The 20056-nt window shown below is 51.4% G+C and overlaps 9 protein-coding genes across 9 annotated transcripts; 5 read left to right on the forward strand and 4 right to left on the reverse strand.

Moving 5' to 3' along the window:
• Window positions 1-191: 191 nt before the first annotated feature.
• On the forward strand, window positions 192-755 carry HPA3 (GNAT family N-acetyltransferase; the record flags this gene model as incomplete). Its single annotated transcript, XM_046094514.1, has 2 exons — window positions 192-462; window positions 562-755. The coding sequence occupies 2 exons, from the start codon at window positions 192-194 to the stop codon at window positions 753-755; spliced, it is 465 nt and encodes a 154-aa protein (XP_045950493.1).
• A 1402-nt stretch (window positions 756-2157) lies between these two features.
• On the forward strand, window positions 2158-2862 carry LDX57_012765 (DUF3425 domain-containing protein; the record flags this gene model as incomplete). Its single annotated transcript, XM_046094515.1, has 1 exon — window positions 2158-2862. One exon carries the CDS (start codon window positions 2158-2160, stop codon window positions 2860-2862), a length of 705 nt encoding a protein of 234 aa, XP_045950494.1.
• Window positions 2863-2947: 85 nt separating this feature from the next.
• On the reverse strand, window positions 2948-4923 carry LDX57_012766 (uncharacterized protein; the record flags this gene model as incomplete). Its single annotated transcript, XM_046094516.1, has 3 exons — window positions 2948-4123; window positions 4174-4495; window positions 4583-4923. The coding sequence occupies 3 exons, from the start codon at window positions 4921-4923 to the stop codon at window positions 2948-2950; spliced, it is 1839 nt and encodes a 612-aa protein (XP_045950495.1).
• A 692-nt stretch (window positions 4924-5615) lies between these two features.
• Window positions 5616-7223, reverse strand: LDX57_012767 (flavin-containing monooxygenase; the record flags this gene model as incomplete). The annotated part of the gene is made up of 2 exons (XM_046094517.1): window positions 5616-6881; window positions 6936-7223. The coding sequence occupies 2 exons, from the start codon at window positions 7221-7223 to the stop codon at window positions 5616-5618; spliced, it is 1554 nt and encodes a 517-aa protein (XP_045950496.1).
• An 898-nt stretch (window positions 7224-8121) lies between these two features.
• LDX57_012768 (uncharacterized protein) lies at window positions 8122-8925 on the reverse strand (the record flags this gene model as incomplete). Its single annotated transcript, XM_046094518.1, has 3 exons — window positions 8122-8528; window positions 8606-8818; window positions 8913-8925. The coding sequence occupies 3 exons, from the start codon at window positions 8923-8925 to the stop codon at window positions 8122-8124; spliced, it is 633 nt and encodes a 210-aa protein (XP_045950497.1).
• A 758-nt stretch (window positions 8926-9683) lies between these two features.
• lcp5 (small subunit rRNA maturation protein LCP5) lies at window positions 9684-10826 on the reverse strand (the record flags this gene model as incomplete). The annotated part of the gene is made up of 1 exon (XM_046094519.1): window positions 9684-10826. The coding sequence occupies one exon, from the start codon at window positions 10824-10826 to the stop codon at window positions 9684-9686; it is 1143 nt and encodes a 380-aa protein (XP_045950498.1).
• Window positions 10827-11263: 437 nt separating this feature from the next.
• TMN2 (transmembrane 9 family protein) lies at window positions 11264-13390 on the forward strand (the record flags this gene model as incomplete). The annotated part of the gene is made up of 4 exons (XM_046094520.1): window positions 11264-12371; window positions 12428-12765; window positions 12814-13249; window positions 13323-13390. 4 exons carry the CDS (start codon window positions 11264-11266, stop codon window positions 13388-13390), a joined length of 1950 nt encoding a protein of 649 aa, XP_045950499.1.
• Window positions 13391-14073: 683 nt separating this feature from the next.
• On the forward strand, window positions 14074-15013 carry ncs1 (EF-hand domain-containing protein; the record flags this gene model as incomplete). Its single annotated transcript, XM_046094521.1, has 4 exons — window positions 14074-14084; window positions 14321-14406; window positions 14479-14774; window positions 14834-15013. 4 exons carry the CDS (start codon window positions 14074-14076, stop codon window positions 15011-15013), a joined length of 573 nt encoding a protein of 190 aa, XP_045950500.1.
• A 686-nt stretch (window positions 15014-15699) lies between these two features.
• LDX57_012772 (uncharacterized protein) lies at window positions 15700-17457 on the forward strand (the record flags this gene model as incomplete). The annotated part of the gene is made up of 2 exons (XM_046094522.1): window positions 15700-15747; window positions 15988-17457. 2 exons carry the CDS (start codon window positions 15700-15702, stop codon window positions 17455-17457), a joined length of 1518 nt encoding a protein of 505 aa, XP_045950501.1.
• Between the last annotated feature and the right edge of the window lie 2599 nt (window positions 17458-20056).

The raw sequence follows: 20056 nt of genomic DNA on the forward strand, positions 1-20056 counted from the left end.
GCTAAAAGAGCGATTCTATTATGTGACAGAAAGGGACAGGGCGTGTGGGTGGAGACTGTGACTCACGGCGCTCAAGTATATAAACCAGGACACTTTGGGTCTTGCTTGAGATGTATCTGTCTTCCCAGCATTATTCCATTCGCACATTCTTCAAGCTTCTTTCAAATCTATTCTAATACCGTATCCTCAACATGGCCGCCGCCAAAGAATACAAAGTAGCCGAATTGACCCCCGCCGATTTCGAAGAATGGTCAGCCCTATTCAACAAGTATCTCGACTTTTACAAAACCTCGCTTGACCAGGAGCAGTACAGAAAGACCTTCGAACGTCTTACCCAGAAGTGTAATGAACTGCAGGGCTTGGTCGTGAGGGAAGTGGGCGACGAATCCACCATTGTTGGGTTTGCTCACTTCTTTCCCATGCAAACTACTTGGAGTGAGAAGAGAATTATGTTTCTTGATGGTTAGTAAATGTCTTCCAACACCCTATCTTTGCCATCTTGCTATTACTTGATGAAGTCTTGATCATGCAGGGGGAAGATGTTTCTAACAGGGCTATTAGATCTATTTGTCGACTCCTCTGCTCGCAACCAAGGTCTAGGACGCATTCTAATCCAGTCAGTCGCAGAGATTGCAAGGTCTAGTGACTGCCTTCGTGTGCAGTGGACAACACAACATGATAATCTGACAGCCCAAGCACTCTACAACAAGATGGCCACGAGTCTATTCAAAGAGTATCGCTTGGCGCTAAACTGAGAATATCCTGGGTAGTTCCTATCAGACTTGGTAATAATGCAGTGAATATGTGGTGAACTGGTTTAAAATGGGGACTGGTCTCTTTGATGTTTCTTTCTCTAAATCTCTCAGGTGAATGAAAGTTATTTTCGGAACAGTTGTCAATATACGGAGCTGGGTTATGACTCAGGTTGTCATTCACATACACTCACCATCATCAGATACTTCCACAGAGCCTGCCATGCTCCAGCACGTCCCATCTGCGACTGATATGGAACAAGCAACCCATGTAAAGTTTTCTTCCTCTCATCAGCTCGAGAAATTTCCTCATTCAGTGCATTTTCTATAGACACACTCACACACCTCATACTTCACAACTAAAAACCAAACCATGTCCCCACTTCTCCATTGAGAACCATATATTACCTAGTTTACTCTCATAGTTAGACCCAGGCAATAATGCTACCTATTATGAATATAATATCTAGCAGATGTATAGCTGCTCTATGCAAAATTTCGGGTTAGCAATACCATGACCAAGCCAGCCCTAAACCCGAAAACGGAGACCCAAAAGAAAACCCATACCTATAACCCCAAAGCCAAGACACGATTAGATTAAACAAGACCACACCCTTACGTAGACACACACAAGATCTACACAAACCATATTCAAACCATTCAAAGCCATAATCTAGGCCCCGTTATCAACGATAGATATAGAACGAACCAAAACACAGCCACAGCCAAGCCCGACTACGCCACTCTGCTAAGCACCCATTTCTCTCAATCAACTCCAATCGTAGCTTGTACCGAGTACCCACATACCATACCCAAGACCAAGGAACCCCCCAGGTCAATACACCGACACCGGTGTAGACAATAAGCATAACGTCGGAGATCGAATGCTATCTCCATGTACCATTAGGCAGCATCAGCAACGTGCATTAGTGTGCTAGGCTATTTAAATCAACCAATGACAGAGAGGCTTTCATACCGGTTCCAAGGATTCGTCTAGAATGGATTACGCACGACGGTGTAGCATGGAAGATGTGGTATAGAGTCGAAGGAAAAATATAAGCGGGTTGCATGGGACTAAGGAATGAATTGTCATGCAGTATCATCTGTGGATTGTTGATGATAGCTCAAATCAGATTGTACTCGAATCCCTAAGCAAGTATAGGAAATGTCAGCTGAACAGGGACCCTCAGAATCCGGTTCGACAATCGACTCCCGCATAGCGTTGGTTCAGATGCCGTCGCAGGCTCAGAGCCACGGACCGGAAGATGACTGGACGGGGGTTGTTGATCCAAAAGAACGACGGAGGTTACAGAATCGGTTGAATCAGCGGGCTCTAAGTAGGTGTATGATACATTGGTGCTTGTGGCTAATGCATGCTAAATTATGTACAGGAAATCGAAGAAAAATGTCTAAGAACCTGAGTGGAGCAGCTGCTAGAAGCGGATCCCCGCAGGAGTCATCGCACGAATCGGTCTCATCGAATCATACAAGCCCTGCTCGATTGGCTGTTGTGCAGGCCCCACAAAGAGAATGCAAGACTGCACCCCGCAACGTCCATGAATTGATGCTCGAGGTCCAGAACCGGACGTTGCGGAACCATCGGCTCGGAACGCCCAATATAAACGATTTAGCCACGCTGAGCAAGCTGAACATGAAGCGCGCCTTGATGGACAATATCGTCGTAGTGGGAATGACCATGGCCTGGGTGGCGGATGATGACTCGATTTCCATCTTCAGTATGACACGTCCTGGTTATCCAGACCACACAATTCCCGATAGTCTGCGCCCAACGGAGTTGCAGCGAACGAAACCCCACCATCCATGGCTGGATATATTTCCCTTCCCTCAGATCCGGGACAACCTGATCACTGCACAGGAAGACTTCGATGATGACGAGCTCTGCCATGACCTGATGGCATTCTGGGATACGGAAAACACAGAACCCGCGGTGTTGATTTGGGGGAGTCCATGGGATCCGAGAAACTGGGAGGTGACGGAAGCCTTCGTGAGAAAATGGGGCTGGGTATTAGACGGCTGCTCGGAAATTCAAGAATCAACGAACCGGTGGAGACGGATACGAGGTGAAAAGGCTCTTTTGATAGACAGGTAGAACGATTTGACCGGTGTCCAGGGATCTTCCACCGCCAAAACCTGCCCAGTAATCGAAAGCCTCCTGCGCACCAACCACAAAGCCATTATGCTCCAACAGGTCGTGCACTTTTCAAGTGAATCACTCGGCCACCGCCACCCCCATCGCGATCACGCTGCACCCACCCGGGAACGCTATCAGTATAACCCTCCCGCGTTGAGATCGTTTGCCAGACGTTGGGAAACCCGGTAGGCAAAAGGCCCCGAATCCGGGCACCGGGGATGACGAACCGAGGGTTGCGATGCGTTAGATAACCACCCATTAGGCCTTGAGTCAAAAGCGAAGCAAGGATGGATTCGAGTTCACGCAGCAGTTTGGACGGCTGCTCGGAATCGTATTCGCTCGGGTCAACGGCGTATGGATTCAATTCATAGTCCCGGTAGCGATTGGCCGGGGGCTCCTGGTCAATTGCAAAGCGGGCCATATTTGTCTCTAGATTCCCGAACTTGTCGAAATAGGCGTCTGCAGCGAGGTAATCGTCGTATTTGTTCAACAACTGATCGCGGTCCAAGGTCAGGTCGGCTGGGAAGGGCTTATCCACGTATTCGAAATCAGGGTCGATGTCCTTGTAGACGAGCTGTGATCCAACCTCGTTGCTGCCGGCCATGGCATCTCTTCCGCCCTCAGAGGAGTTTGCTTGTCGCGACTGGATCCATCGCACGACTGTTTCTAGCTTACTCAGGTAGAGGTATGGAGGGGGTCCACGCTGGGTCGACCCTTGGGGTTCGCCGTGAAAGCCGCCGTGGACAAACACCTTGCGTGCCAAAGACCGCCAGACAAGAATTTCGCAGCGATTTCGTAAGGCAAGCAATATCCCCTTTCTGGCAAACCATTCGGATGTGGGCGAGTCAATAGCGAGATACTGTCGGAATTCGATGTAATCGCCCTTGGCGATCAGTCTGCATAACGGAATGAACTTGTCTGCTAGCGGCTCTGCTTCGGGCCGATCGACCAATGCTAATGACGGGAAACGCCCCATTATGACATTGCACGAGATTAGATAGACGAGAATATTGCGCTTCTGATTCAGTGCGCGATGATGACATTGCTCATAGGCGGACTGTAAGGCGTGTTGCGCGGGATAGAAGAGGTTGTTTAAGAATAGGTATCGTCCAAGATAATAGAGGTAGGTCACTCTCTGAGAGGCCGGGTATTCCTTCAACGGCGGAGATTGCGTAGTGATACCAGAGAACAGGTTCTCCGCATTTCGGAGTTTACCGCACTAAACGTTGTTAGTCCAACTCGGCAGAGGCAACAAGACCGAGGACTAACCTGGAAGAGCAGTTTCAAACACAAGTTGGCCATGAGGTAGATTCCCACTCTTTTCCCTTCAGGCTTCCCGGTGTTGCCGCTGCGGTCCATGATGCATTTGATAAAAGCGTCCCGCACAGCGTTCGCCGCCTTTTCGACAAATGTCACCTTCTCAGCGCTTTCGTCCGCGTTGGCATTGCCGTCCATCTGCTGTAACTGCGCGACCAACGCTGGCCGACAGTCCAAACCCGTGGCCAGCTTTGCCAGCACTTTCGAAAGATACAGAACGGTGGGCAGCATAATGATGCCAGATTGGGAATCTCCTAGTGCTAAAACAGACTGACTAGAAGTAGAGCTCGTGTTAGTCGTTTTTATCATGAAGAGCATTGTTGCGATGGCCGGGTCAGCAAATACAAAGCAATAAACGTACTTCAATAAAGCCTTTAACTGTTCATATGTCTCAAGAAGGTTCTCGACATAGACGTCCCGAAGAAAGGTGAAGTACATCCTAATAAAAAGCGGAAACGCCGACCACGTACTGCCGTGCTTGGAGCTTGGGACGAGCTGTTCACATCGACGCAGAAGTTCCTTATTCTTCGCCGGGGTGTCGGGATAGTCATATCGCAATTCCGCCACCATCTGCTGGTATGTTTCATTCAACGGGGGTTCTAGCTGTAAGAAATCCTGCAGCTTGGCGCCATCGCGATTTTTCACCAACTCCGCAATCGCAGTCATGAATTGCTGCAGCACATTGCTGCCTTGGGCCGACATTGTGATATGTGATCGCAGGTACGGTTTATGAGTTCAGGGAGAGGAGCGAGGATCGGAAGAGTGGTGACAGCCGGCTCGTGTCGCTGTCATGAGCTGCGAGGTACGCGCAGGGCGCAGATTGGAACATTCAACGTAGGTTTCGCATTGTGGTGACAAAGAAGAAAGTTGAAGGAGCGCGACGGAGTACAAAGGCGGGGTTTGGTAGAGGCGAAAGACGGAGGGGCCTCGAGGCCAAAGGAACCGCGATTCTGCCTTCTGTTTTTGTTCTTTCGACTCGCTGTCAGGTCAGGTGACATCACCGGTCGCTGAGGTAATCTGTTTGCAAACTGAGCAAACATCACCACGTGTTTCATCATCATCGTCTTTCATGAAGAGTCGACTTCCCTGTTTATCTGATATTGAGAATCACAGCAATCACGAACCTGGCTGCCTGAGTGAATTGCCCGGCTCTGTCCGAGTTGTATACGAAATAGACCTCTTTCGGAAGGGCAGGCTTCGACACCTCAGGCACCAGCGCGCCGACAATTCTACAGGAGCTAGAGCGTCTTTCTAAGATTAGATGGGGTATAACAGATTATTTTGTTTTCAATTATCTCGCTGAATTTGTTTTGATACAGTAACTGGATATCATAAACGTCATAACATTTCGTTTAGATGCAAATCGTCACTTCGGTTTAGGCTCGTACGTCCAACTACTGGTGCTGCTTGAGCAACTCCTTCCGGAAAGCCTCTTCTTGCTTGACCACTTCCAAAGGAAGAGTTCGTCCGATGCCGAACAGGACGAAAGGCGCCCACTTCCACCGGAAGGGGTTCACTACAATACAGAAGACAAACCAATAGATGAGTTCGGAGTAGGTGAAGAAGTCAAAGGCACCAGTCGGAGACAGTTTTTTCATGAAGCGCGTGAAGTCGATCCAGGTTTTCATGCGGCCTTCGGTAGGGCGAGTCAATGGGTCGGTCAGAAACATGAGCAGGAAGCGAGTGTAGATGCCGATGTGCATGTTGCCGACGGTTCCGATGGCGTTGACGTAGGTACTGTTGTTGGCGCAAAGGCTGGTGTACTTGGGCGGGAAGACCTGGAGATACCAGCTGGGAGGGCCGTAGGGTTCTTCGAACACCTCGTCGGGCAGGAATGAAAGCGAAGGACGTTTGAATCCAGTAGCCATAATGATGACGTCGCCGGGGACCACTTCTTCGTGGCCGGGACCGCCTTTCGGTACGCCCTTGGATCGGAAATTGAAGAGAATGCCATCTTCTTTCACGGCAACAGGATCACCGCGCAGCCAGCGAGCTTTGCCTTCTCTGATCTGATCGAAAAGCTCGTCGTTTGCCATGGGGGTTGTGGTATACAGGCCGCCAGACGGAGCAATGTCCTGCAGATCGCGATAGAAGAACTTATGCAGAAGCCATTCAGGAATCCACGACAGCGAGGTCTCCTGCCCAAAGATGTTCATGGCCAGCAGAGATTGTACCAAAACGTTGCGAGGGATGACCCATTTATCTGACCGAGACAACACGTCGATCTCGGCGGCCTTTGCCTTGACTGCAAACTCGAGCGCTTCGATGGCACTGGCGCCGCCTCCGATGATGAGCACTCTCTTGCCTTCGACATCCTTGCCATCAAGCTTGGACGAGTGGAAGATGCTGCCCTTGAACTTCTCCTGATCGGGTAATGGGGGCTGCTTGGGATCTCCGCACACTCCTACTGCAGTCACGACTCCGTCAAATCGACCGTATTTGTCGTCGTTGTTGATGATCCATTTGCCGTTTTTAGCTTGCTTGACGGACGTGACGGGGGTGTTGAAGACGGTGTGCTTCTGGAGGCCGTAGCGTTTCCACACTTCAACGATTTGCTCCTTGATTTCCTGCTGAGTAGGGTAGGCAGTGTCGTATTTGACCGACGGGTGGAATCGATACATAAGGCTGTGGATTTGGAGCGAAGAGGTGGAATTGACGCGCTGTGAGACGTCGTCAGCAGCTGCTCCCTCTTTCGACTACCATGGCGGACTTACACTCCAGATTCCTCCCAGACCCTCTTCCTTGGATCTCTGCTCGAACAATTGCACTTCAAATCCATGACCGACACAATGAGCGGCCGACGAGACACCGGTCAAACCGGTTCCGATGATCGCGACTCTCTTTTTAGGGAGGCCATTGGTGACCGAGGATGGCGGGGGCGGGGCGGGAGCAAAGATGTAGTTGATGATGGCCTGGAAGACCATATAGAGCAAGGTAAAGGTATTTACGATTGGATGTTTGATGAAGTCCACTATGGTGGACTGACCTCGAGATTCCGCCATAGATGAGGATGAAATGGGCAGACGTCAAACGCTGAACACGATGATGAGAGATAGTAAAATCTATGGATGGACGAGGAGGAGACGGGGGAGATGAGAAGGGTATTTGGTCTCACACAGTCGAGACCGGGCGAGCGCGGCTTTATGAAGCGAGGAAGGACGAAAGCCTCGCATTATCCTGGTTGCTGCCGATGACGTCGATGTGGACCGATGATGAAAGACACATGTGAAAATGGCCCTGGGTCCATCGCTCGGTCGGGGATGTTTCCAGTAATACGCCTTTCTAGACAGAGTCGATTCTCTCTGGTCAATTCCACTCTAGCTCCTTGCAATCCGTTTTTCAGCAAATTTTGTTGTTTCGTGGCTTTGCGAAGGTATCAGCTATACTCCGGTGGAGCGGTGATCTGCGGACGGTGGCCTGAGGCACTCTTAGCCAGCCGTGAAAACGCCATCTTCGGAATCTACCGGCTTAAGAACTTGAGTACTACTAGCATGCTCATGCTGGTCTCACAAACCACCAAGCTTCCGACAGTCGGAAATTTCTCATGGTCAGACCCCGCGTAACCCGGGCACGGTCGCCGTTGTTCGAGACTAATGCAGTATGCAGCCCATTCCTGGTGGAGCCCTTGCGATTGCATTGGCATTGTTACTGTTAGCCCCGCCGGTCCATTCGTCGGGCAGGCGTCATCGTTATGTCTCTCTTAGAAGGATCTGGGAGATTGTGTGATCTATTCGTCCCATTTTCATGTGATAGGGAGCAGCAATGCAATTGCCTACCCCTGGGTATGTATTACTGAACACATCGACTGCCCATGAATTACCATTTACATTAGAATTGAAGAATCGCTTTGTTCAACTACATGCATACACCAAACTCCTCGCAAAATGAAAAACACCAAAGTCAATCCCCCTTAATCTCATCTGCCTTCTGATGAATATCAGACACAAGGTTTCCCCCCTTGAGCATGTAATTCGGAATATACCCATTCTCCTCCAGCCATATAAACGGCCAAAAGAGCCACGCTCCCCAGACGCAAAACAACGTCGCGAAAAAGTGGAACAGCCTTACAAACCAATGACCGAAATGCGGGAACAAGAACTTGACGAACTGCGTCGGCTGGTACAGATCCTCCTGCTTCTGGATATAGTAGAGCGTCTTGTCGCCGTTCGTCAGATTCCGATCGCCCGAGTCCGTCGTGAGGTCTAATACCGTCGTCAAAGTCACAGGGGCGACGTGGAAAGGGACGATCCAGATGGTGAAGATCTGGGACATCTGGACGTAGAGTTTTAGGTTGGCTTCGTCGTATGCTACGGGTTCATGGTTAGCTTATCGTCCACGGATCAAACATGAGCGTGGATATGAGTTGCTAAAGAGGCAAACGCACCCACAGAATGCACCTCCAATTCTATCCGCGGCGACATGACCTTATACCATTGGTAGACCTTCTTAATGGCCCAGCGACTGTCATTGTAGCTCCATACTTGACAGAAAGGGTGGACGAATGCGGCCGACGACGTAAAGTAGCGATTGATGGTCTTCTCTTGGAGGGATGGAGGAGCTTGCGTGAGCAGCCGAATGACTGTAGGGATTTCGGCGACTATATATGCGTCAATTGATGCTCATTATACCTTTGCTGGGATGTGCCCTGCGCAATTTGGACGGGAAGACACGGTAGGGGGCAGACAACGCACCTGGATTCTCCATGTTGCTGCTCTATTAGATATTATAGATTACCCTCGAGCCTTTTGGTAGCTTCTCGGGCGAGACCAAAAAGCGTTGTCAATAGTAAATAGAAAGTTGCGATTCTGGCACGGTCGATGAAGGAATGCAGGCAATGACGTCATATCCACAGGCACCGGGTGGCCGCCGGCGACGTCAGACTCGGCCAGGCTTTGCAGGCAACAATCGGACCTTCACATGAAGAGAGAAAATGTGATTGAGACTTGGAAAATTATTTACAATCCGGATCAAAGAACCGCCCATGTGAAGATCAGCAGTAGGTCTGGATTTGTTCCACACTTCCATTCTGAGATACGTACCATCCGGTACATTGCTTCAAGGACAGAAATCCGCCACGAATTGAGTCGGAAAATGAAAATGAAAAATGGTAGAAGGAAGAGAGAGAAGGAGGGATGATAAGCAAGAAGCAATTGCTATTTCACGTAAATGAGAAAGAAAATTGAAACAATTACAATGATGTTCTAGTTGCAATGCGGATCGGCCGTGCGGCCTGAAATATATACTCAGTTCCACCGGTACACTCGATAAACCTATAGATCACATCACAGTAGACTGGATACTTCAACAACATTCAACAATTGGGATTCATAGATATACTACACTACGTAAACGTTGTATCTGTCATATACTCGTACGACAAAAGGAGTTAGAAGAATTACCAATAACTTTTCAGTGGTATCGAGAAAATGCTAAACATCTCTAACAGTCTATCTATAAACACACTACCGCTTCCAGCTATCCACCTTCTTCCTTCGCTTCTCAAAGATCTGACCCACGCCAGCCCCGTCGTCGCGAGGTCCATCATCCGTAGTCTTTCGTTTCCGGCTTCGGTCCAAAGCGCCGCCGCTTCCCTTGGCCCTGCGCGTAAGTCGGGAAATGCGATCCGCACCCTCAGTGAGGCCTCTCCATTCTTCACCACCAAACGTGCCCTCGGGGCCGCGTCGGCCGCGCTTCTTAGCCTTCTCCTTTTTGCTCTCGCCCATGAGACGGGTGAAGTTGGTTTCCTCGTAAGCGGTCCGCTCGGCCTCGGTTTCCCTCTCTTTCTTGGACTTCGTGTGTCTTCCACCATGCGTGATAGTACTGCCAATGCTGGGCTCGGCCATCGGAGCGGATGACATCTCGGCGGTGACGAACTCGTCGATAACGTTCGATTTCCGGGGTCCGCGCTCTTTGCGCTCTCTGGATTCGGTGGTGGGCAGTGCTGTCGGCATGATCTTCGGCGGTCGGTAGATGCCGTCGTTGGTGCTTTCTCTGTTGTCTGACCGGTCGGCATTTTCTCTGGGCTCGAATTTCTTGGCGAACGCGGACACGTTGGGTCGGTATGCCATTTCGTCAATGTCCTCGTCTCCTTCGCTCTCGTCGCTGTCGCCTTCGCTGTCGCTGTCGCCCTCGTCATCGTCGCTGCCCTGCGCTGCTTTCGCGGCCTTGGCCTTGGTGGATGCCTTGTCGGCCCGTTCGGCGTCCTCTGCAGCCTTGACCACTTTGTCGACTTGGTACTTCAACCGTCCCTCCAATGGTCGCGCGCCGCGGTCCAGGTAGACACGTAGCTCGACAAGCTTTTTCACAATGTCCTCGCGCAACGAGGGATCGGCCTCGGCACCGTCACTCTTGTTCGTGGAGAGTCCACGTAGTTCATGGATCATGAGAAAAACGAGGTTGTGAATGTAGGAAAGGAGTAGTTCGGATTTGGTGTCCAACAGCGAGATACCATCTTGCGGCGGTTCGATCGAAACGTCGGAGGGCTGATCGCGGGTCGCTTTGGGCAGTGACGAGCCGACGGTGTTCAGACTGCCTGTGACATTTTCCAAAAGGGTGGAGATGCTCGAAAGGCTCGAGCCTTCGGGTTGCGACGCGGCCATCGCCATGGTCAAATGAATCAATTGAATTTGTTGACGAGACTTTCTATTGAGATTCGGGGCGCCGAAGAACCGTCGAGGGAAATTTTTTGGAGGCGTTATCAGCACGTGATGATAGAGGCCTGGGCCATCACGTGTGCCAAGACCGGCTAGTTGGCCTCAACGGGCAGCGGGAAGGGAGCTGCACTTCTGTCGCTGATTCTACTTCAATTTCCCTTTCCCTTTCCCTTTGGCGGCTCATTGATTCCGCATTCTCGCTCTCTCTGTGTTGGTGGTCTATCAATTTCCCACGACACCCAATCCATGAGATCTTGAGGAATTCTTCGTCCGTGGTGTGGCTGCTGTAGAATCTGTATGGCATCCACAAGCTACTTGAACTATCTATCCTAGACCCGACCCAGTATCTCACTAGAGCTAATACCGCGCCTTTCGCTCAGACATCCACCATGCGGTTCAACACGAGAACGTTGTCCGCTTCCTCCCTCCTCCTATGCACCCTGCCGTCTCTGTCCGCTGCTTTCTATCTACCCGGCGTAGCTCCCACTTCCTACGATGAAGGCCAATCCGTTCCGTTGTACGTCAACCATCTGACGCCGGGGCTAGCCCAGCAAGATGACCAGCTGCACTCGGTGTTCTCCTTCGACTACTACCACCAGGCGTTCCACTTCTGCGCGCCGGAGGACGGACCAAAAGATGTTCGAGAATCGTTAGGAAGTATTCTGTTTGGCGACCGGATCCAGACGTCTTCGTTCGAGCTGGCAATGGCCAAGAACGAGACGTGCAAGTCCGTGTGTCGAGAGGTCCAGTTCGACTCCCGCAGCGCCAAGTTCACCAACCGCCGCATCGCGCAGGGATACAACATCAATTGGCTAGTGGATGGTCTGCCGGGAGCGCAGATCAACATCGACTCGGGCACCGATACCAAGTTCTATAGCCCCGGTTTCGCGCTCGGTACCTTGGACGAGAACGGAGTGTCGCTTTTGCACAACCACTACAACATCTACATCGACTATCACCGCGTGGGCTTCGGCAACAAGGACAAGTTCCGGGTGGTCGGCGTGCTCGTCAAGCCGGAATCGCGAGGCAACTCTCACGTGCTCGAAGATGGCGCGGCGGACTGTGGCAGCAACGAGACCCCCGTCGTTCTGAACGAGGAGGGCGACACTCCGGTGAGCTGGACCTACAGCGTCTACTGGACCGAGTCGACCACGCCGTGGGCCACTCGCTGGGACAAGTACCTGTACGTCGAGGACCCGAAGATCCACTGGTTCTCGCTCATCAACTCGGCCATCTTCGTCGTCTTCTTGGTCGGCATGGTCAGCATGATCCTCGTGAGAGCGCTGAAGAAGGACATTGCGCGGTATAACAGACTGGATATGATCAACCTGGACGATCTGGACGGCACGTCTGCTGCCGTGGAGGACGGCATCCAGGAAGATTCCGGATGGAAGCTGGTCCACGGAGATGTTTTTCGCTGCCCTCGATCGCCGTTGTTGTTGAGTGTTCTTGTCGGCAACGGCGCTCAGCTCTTCATGATGACCGGTGTCACCGTTAGTAAGTTTTGAGTGGTCCCGGAGTTTTCTGGCGTTTTGGTACTAACGTGCTTCGAGTCTTTGCTCTTCTCGGACTGCTGTCCCCCTCTAACCGCGGGTTCTTGGCTACGGCCATCCTTCTCATCTACACGTTGTTCGGCTTCATCGGTGGATACGTGTCGGCCCGTGTGTACAAGTCGTTCGGCGGAGAGTCGTGGAAGCGCAACATCATCATGACTCCCGTTTTGGTTCCCGGACTCATCTTTAGCGTTTTCTTCCTGCTCAATCTGTTCGTCTGGGGCAAGGGATCCAGCGGCGCCGTTCCGTTCACCACGATGCTCGCCTTGGTTCTTATCTGGTTTGTCATCAGCGTGCCGTTGAGTTTTGCGGGCAGCTGGCTTGGATTCAAGCAACAGGTACGTTGGAAACCTCCACTGAAGGACCATTGTTAACCGTTTTGTCAGGCCGTTGAAGGACCGACCAAGACCAACCAGATTCCACGCCAAGTGCCCCCGATGACCGGCACCCTGCGAACCGTTCCGTCGTTGCTGCTGACCGGTGTCCTGCCTTTCGCGGCTATCTTCGTGGAGCTGTACCTCATCACCAAGTCACTCTGGACCAACCGCATCTACTACATGTTTGGCTTCCTGTTCCTGTGCTACGGACTGATGGTGATCACCTCGGCCGCCACGACGGTGTTGCTGGTGTATTTCCTGCTGTGCGCCGAGAACTACCGGTGGCACTGGCGAGCGTTCGCGGGCGCCGGCATGACCGGGGCCTTCGTCTTCCTCAACGCCCTTCTTTTCTGGGCGACTCGCGTCAGCTTCGGCGGTTTCACGGGGGCAGTGCTGTATCTCGGATACTCGGCTTTGATTTCATTTATTGTGTTCATTTTGACCGGTATGCTTATCTCCCCTTCGTTTTCTCTTCTTTTCTTTCGCTTTCCGCCAAACTTTTGCTGACCAATGTTCAGGCTCGATTGGATTCTTTGCTAGCTGGGCGTTTGTGCAACGCATCTACGGTTCGATCAAGGTCGATTAAAAACTTTCGACGTGAGCCATTTTGACCTCGGCATGTACGACGACTCGTCGTACATAGTTCCTGGTAGACCCGGCCTGATGGCAGGACAGGACCGCCGAGTTGTATTTTCCTATAGAACGATGACGAATGATTAGTGTCTTCTCGGATATCCCCTGTATAGTTGGAAAGGGTCGGAATGAATGCAGCGCAATACCCGGTGACCTCCATGTATGTACATAGCGAGCGATGTGAGAATGTTCAATGTACTCCGTAACTGCGCATTGCGTAATGCATGAGATGAATGCCAAGGCCGGCGGAGGTCTGGACCCGACGGGTTGAATTGCCACGGCGGAGTTCTTTCGCAATCACTTTCTCTCTCTCTTGTCATCTTCATCGCCTCTACTTTTTGCATCCATCTCCCTTCCGTGACTATCTAGTCTCTAGTCTTGTCACTAGTGCTTCGACCCCCGTCCCTGCTGCCCCTCGGCCAAGCGGCGCACGATCTTATCAATCCCAAGCCAAACCACGACTACCCCGCGCCTTTTCCGTGCCTCCGTTTCAGCCGATTCCTGCTTGGGCGCATGACAACCGCGGCCTTCCGATCCCCGACTTGTGTGCTTTTGGGCACTGCTTTTACGTGATTCTATTTTCGGACATTTTGTTGCTGGTTTTTTTCTGTCTTCTTTCTGCGTGGCTTGTGGACAATGGGCAAGTCGTAAGTGTCCGAATCCAACCCTCTCCGGTCGCTCCGCTTCCTCGTTCGGGTAGGATGGAAACAAAGAAACAAAAGATCGTGGGCCACAGCACGCGCCGCTGCGATGGCGGCGGGGACTTTGCGACCGCTGCAAATTCGCGATACTCTCGTGCGGGCCTTCGATCTGTGTTCGCGCGGTCGACCGCTTCCTGTAAAGTCGCTGGCTAGCTGGCTAACCATGTTTTATCTCTGTCTAGTCAGTCAAAACTTTCCCCCTCGCAGCTCGACGAGCTCCAGAAGGCGACCCATTTCGATAAAAAGGAGCTGCAGCAGTGGTACAAGGGTGCGTAATACCCCGACGATCGGAGACAGGGCACACGGAGAATACACGATCGGGCTAACGCACGCGGGCCAGGTTTTCTCAAGGACTGCCCCTCGGGGACCCTGACCAAGGAGGAATTCCAGAAGATCTACCGACAGTTCTTTCCCTTCGGCGATCCGTCATCATTTGCAAATTATGTCTTTCGCGTGTTCGATTCGGATAATAGCGGCATGATCGATTTCAAGGAGTTCATCTGCGCGCTGTCGGTCACGTCGCGGGGCAAGATGGAGGACAAGTTGGACTGGGCCTTCCAATTATATGACATCGACGGCGACGGCAAGATCACGTACGACGAGATGTTGGCGATCGTCGAGGCGATCTACAAGATGGTATGTTGTCCTTTTCCCATTTCGGTTTCCAGTTTCTGTTTTCTCACTGACCTGGCTAGGTGGGCTCGATGGTGAAACTACCCGAGGACGAGGATACCCCCGAGAAACGAGTTCGCAAGATCTTCCGCATGATGGACAAGGACGAGAACGGCAGCCTCGACATGGAGGAATTTAAGGAGGGCAGCAAACGGGACGAGACGATCGTCAGCGCCCTGTCGCTGTATGACGGGCTGGTATAAGGAACGGCCACTATCCACCACCTCCGAACGCCCCCTTTCCCACCGTCTCTCTTCCACACCGGCGAATCCGGCGCAGTTGAACATTTTCCTTTGTCGGGTTTCCTTTCACCCTCTGTTTTCATCCTTCCTTGCTGGTCATTTGCGTCTTTAGGATTCCCATCACCGTTTCTTCCTCCCTGTGCCGATGACCAGCCATGTGTCTCTGATATTGATGGCGATTTACGGTTGCATGACCCTATCTGATATATTACTTTCTTTGCCTTTATCTTGCCCTCTCCTTCCATTTGTTTTGATTAGCTGAACGTCTAAAATCCGGTGGCATACTGTGTTTGATTGCTTTGTACTTGCATAGGTAGGCGATGGGCGCAAGCCATGGAAGAGTGAGAATGATAGCACTTTGTATACTGGAGGCCCTGGCAGTAGATGGGCCCTTTAATCTGTATGTCGGTGTTTACAGTTTATTTCGAGAAGAATTCTAGTCTCAGGAGTAAAGGCCCCGTTGCAATCTAAGCCGAGGACTGGTCGATGGGGCCAAAACGAGCTAAAAAGATCGGGTCGATGGCTAAACTTTACCCTGAATTCTCCACCACTCCGTCGGATCCTTTTATTCTCATCCCAATCTCTCTCCATGTCGCCTTTGCCGGATACGAGGTTCGTCGTCATTCTTTGCCACATGTGCAACCAGTATGGTGCGAGGTACGCGCTGTCAAAGCGGCGTCCATGCGCAGCTTCAGGTCGGTGTTTTGTTTCCTTTGTCCTTCTTATTTTCTACTCCTGATCCCTCCACTTGGTTCGGTCGCGACGTGGCAAATCCTGCTGCCTGGAGTTGGCGCCGAACAAGACTCCATCTACGATCTGACGTGCAGAGAAGTGGAGCCGGCAATGCGATCGAGATCTACCTATACACTATTTCTCCCTCGGCAGATATCTACTCGTCATGTCTCTGATGGACCTCATGGCTGACCCGGATCTAGGGTGACGATGGAACTGCGTGCGCGCGATGCAAAGACCTGAAGGTGCGATGTCTGAGACACGGCAGCCACTATGTCCCATCTCGAGATGCCTCATCGTCATCCCAACAACAACCTGCAACTCTTCAAACCCCACGCATGATCGCCAACTACCAATCGATCTCACTGCGCATCGACGACACGATCTCCCCCTCCCTCACCGTGACCGCGCTCGCCGACCAACAGACTGAAGTGTTCACCAACTATGTCCTCGCCGTCTTTCCCTGCTACTTCAAATGCACCGAAAAGCAAGTCCCCGTCAACTGGATCGAGTACGTCGATAGCCGACGCGGCTCTCCATCCCCGTCACCCTTCGACTGGGCTCTGCGCGCCTGCACATTCGCATACACGGGGGCTTTACACAACGACCCACGCTTCACCCACGCCGGACGAGACCTCTACCTGCGCTCTCTGCGCGGGCTCGCCATCCTCCTCTCCTCGCCAACCACCGCCGCATCGGACGAAAGCCTCGCAACGGCCATCTCCCTCGCCATCTACGAAAAGCACCACTGCACAGAATCGGACGCCTGGTTACGGCACGCGGCTGGAATCCGCACGCTGCTGAAACTGCGCGGACCAGCCGCCCACGTCCACGGATTCGGACGCGCCCTGTACCTCGCCTACCGACATTTCTTGATCACGCATGCGTTGATCTCTGGGGAGCCGTGCTTCTTGGAGACGCCCGAGTGGCGCGCCGTGAATGAGCAGATTGTCGCGGATAACGCTAAACTACCGGACTCGTCGCTATATACGGATGTCATCGAGCGGGCTAGTCTCGTGGTGATCCAAATCCCGGGACATGTGCAGGAGGTACGCGAGCTGCAGGAGAAAGAGAAGAAACCTAGCAAAGAGCAGACGACGGCGCTGCTGCAACGGGTCCAGGCGACGCGCGCAGCACTTCGAGGCATCCATACCGAATTCGGTGTCGCGGTGTCGATGCTACGGGCCGGACAGGCACAGCCACAAGCACAGGTACATGGCGAGACCCGATCTCGATGCAGGGAGAGTGATAGTTCAGGACGAGGTTTCATTGGTCCCTTACCGCATTTATTCTTCGATCGGTACTCCCGGCTCTTCGACAAGGGTGTGCGGTCGGGGTTACGGATTCTTAATTACTGTGTTTGGATCCTCGATCCAAGTCAGCGGGAGACTCTGGAAGATGAGATCCGGTTGTTGGAAGATCGGATTGAACCGTCGCCGTCTCCGTTGCCGTCACCACCATCTTCCTCTTCATCTATAGCCTCTGTATTCGATACCGAAGATGATGCATTCCTGCTCACACCGCCTGATTCTCCAGGGGATGGGGAGGTTAGATTACAGATCAAATCGCTGATTACACCGGAAACAAAACGGCCGCCTATCACGCCGTGGATGGATCGGATTATGACGACGATGGGGCTGGATGGGGTGGAGGTTCGGTTGGGGGAGTTGTGAATTTAGCGTTTCTGTTTCTTCTTTGGTTCAATTTGGAATTGATGAGTTTGTTTTCTCTGTGGAGATTGTGGATTTAGATACCCTGGTGGTGGACTGAGTTGCTTAAATTGATACTTTATCATGTTTCATGAAATTGCTTTTTCAAACGTAGAAGACACCCCTTTTAGTACTTTGACATGTTGATAGATCTGGTATTTCAAAGGAGAAAGGCACATTGCACTGTTATTCCACAAATTATTCCCAAGATCGAGTGGATCAGTCATAGCAATTCAATTTGTAGTATGATCTCCTTTCTTTGCGCTACCCTCGCCCCTTGGAGGACAGCCCAGAAGCCTCAATACATCCCTAAAATACCCCTTATCCCACAATCAGAAGAATAAACCAGAGCAAGCCCGGCACATATCCTTCGGTCGAAGAGTTGCCTCACCCGATCAAATTACCATTATGTTTGTGGGCCGATAAAGAATAACTTATGGATGGGAGTGAAGTTGTCTCACTGAAGTACTCGTTCCTCCGCTTTTATGTTTTCTTTCAATATCGTAGCTTAGATGACCAACCACTTTTCCATATATTCCCCGACAGGCGATCATCGTAGTCAGCCGCTTCTAGCGCTGCACGCAAGGGAGGAGCCTGGGGTGAATCGACCAGTCTTTCTTATGAGACTCATCAGCCCGAAGTTTGGGAGAGGCATTGTAGATTCTGGTGCCATAGCGTTGAGCAAACACAGGATTTTGGTAACGGAGTTCGCAAATCGAATTACGACCGCCATGTTGGAGCTGGAATTTTGTCGTAAACAAATATGGGGCGTACAGATCGATGAGAGGTTTCTTATTTATTATCTGGAAGGTTGCCCGTTCCCGCTGAGCAGGAAATTGCTCTTGGAGCTATAGATCCGGGCTGTCGCATGCACCACCGTATCTGTAAAACAGTCTCGGCGTAAGTATCTGATGTAGGCATAGGAACATGCCCGAAAAACGACAATGCAGGGGCGAACGCAGGGTCGACAGCTGAACAGACGCAGGAGCAGGAGCAACACCGGTAGCAGGACCAGCACAGTTACTCGTAGTAACATCGACCAGTAGCACCGACAGTGATCAATGCAGCGAGGACAGCAGCGGGACTAGGCGCAGTGGCAGGCTTGCGGGCATGGATAGACATCCTGCTCATTGCGTCTGCGATTAATGTCACGGAGAACACCTTGGGACGGCACTGTGAATCGTATTCTGCATGGCGTGCTGGATTGCGCTGACATCGCCGAACGCAGGAGCACCAAAGACGAGGGCGAACTCTGTATAGGCCCGATGGCAGAGAACACAATCAAATTCGCATAGTTGCTCTCCCGCATTTGCATCCTGTCAATGCTTGTCCCCGGTGTGATGATGGTCTTCAACGCACTGTGCTCGGTATGCAAGCAGTTTTGATATGAGTTTCGGGGAGTGATCAACTAGCGAACTTTGGCTAAGCACCTCACTGCAGCAGGCATTCTCTTTCGCTAGAAGAGATGTAAACAAGAATGATATAGTTGTTGTGCTTCATCTCAAGCGCCACGGTATCTGCGTCATCTAGTCAAATGACACCAACATTCTAAGGACCGAGCTGGGAAAATAAAAGCAACGTAGGAAGCGTAATAGCAGACTCCCAAAGTTGGTTCGCCCATATTCGTTACTTGTCTGTGGTATGTTGCTAACATCGGCCCTAGAGCTGGCCTAGGCATGGGGGTATTTCCCTCCGTTCCTTAACAGGTGGTCGGTGACGGTAAGCTCGAAAAGCTCTTCATCTGTACGCTCCACATTCCATATATTGTGCGGGTCGAATGAGGTATTCTCCCACTAGTGAGCCACATAGACGGCTTTTTAACTGATGATGTACAGGGCTGTGCACCCCTTGATGCCTCGAGCTTCCACATTCGATGGTGTCGAAGATCTATAATACGCCTATTAACGAGATACACAACCCGACTGAAGAGTGACTACACATGTAACCGAGTACCTGGGTCTCGATGTGCAGTTCCTCGTCTGAGGAAACAGATCAGAGTTTACTCAATTGCTATTGTTATATCAAGGTCAAGGGGCTGCCAAACACTGTTCGGAGCGAAGATGCAACGCAGTGTTTTTCAGGTGGAAGATATTGTCCTCCAGTGGTGAAGATCTCGTCAACAGCCTGATTGCTATTGAGCCTGCACGCCCATAAGATGACAACCTTCTCGTCGTGGTCCTTTTACCAAATGGTGTAGTCTGCCGCGACCTGGATTCGAAGTCTTCCATACTCCGACAAAGTTTTCGATATGGATAATTAGATGAGGCACGGATATTGCAAAAACCGCCGGGCTTTTGATAATGGTTGCGTCGAATGTCGGTTTCGAATGTGACTGGCTGATGATCATGAATATGTAAAGGCAGATTGACAATTTACCAATGGAAGAAAACATCATGCATGATGGGGGACATATCCGTTTTCTCTCGTGAATGCTAGACATAAAAAGTGAGCCGCTCTCCATGTGAAGAGCAATAGGGTGGTGATTCATACTCTTGTCTCGATTAAGTAAGGCATCAACAAAGGCACATAGGCTGGGCACGCAAATGGCGCTTATCCATGTCAG

Source organism: Aspergillus melleus, assembly GCF_016097325.1.
Source record: "Aspergillus melleus strain CBS 546.65 chromosome Unknown contig9, whole genome shotgun sequence".
Lineage (NCBI taxonomy): Eukaryota > Fungi > Ascomycota > Eurotiomycetes > Eurotiales > Aspergillaceae > Aspergillus > Aspergillus melleus.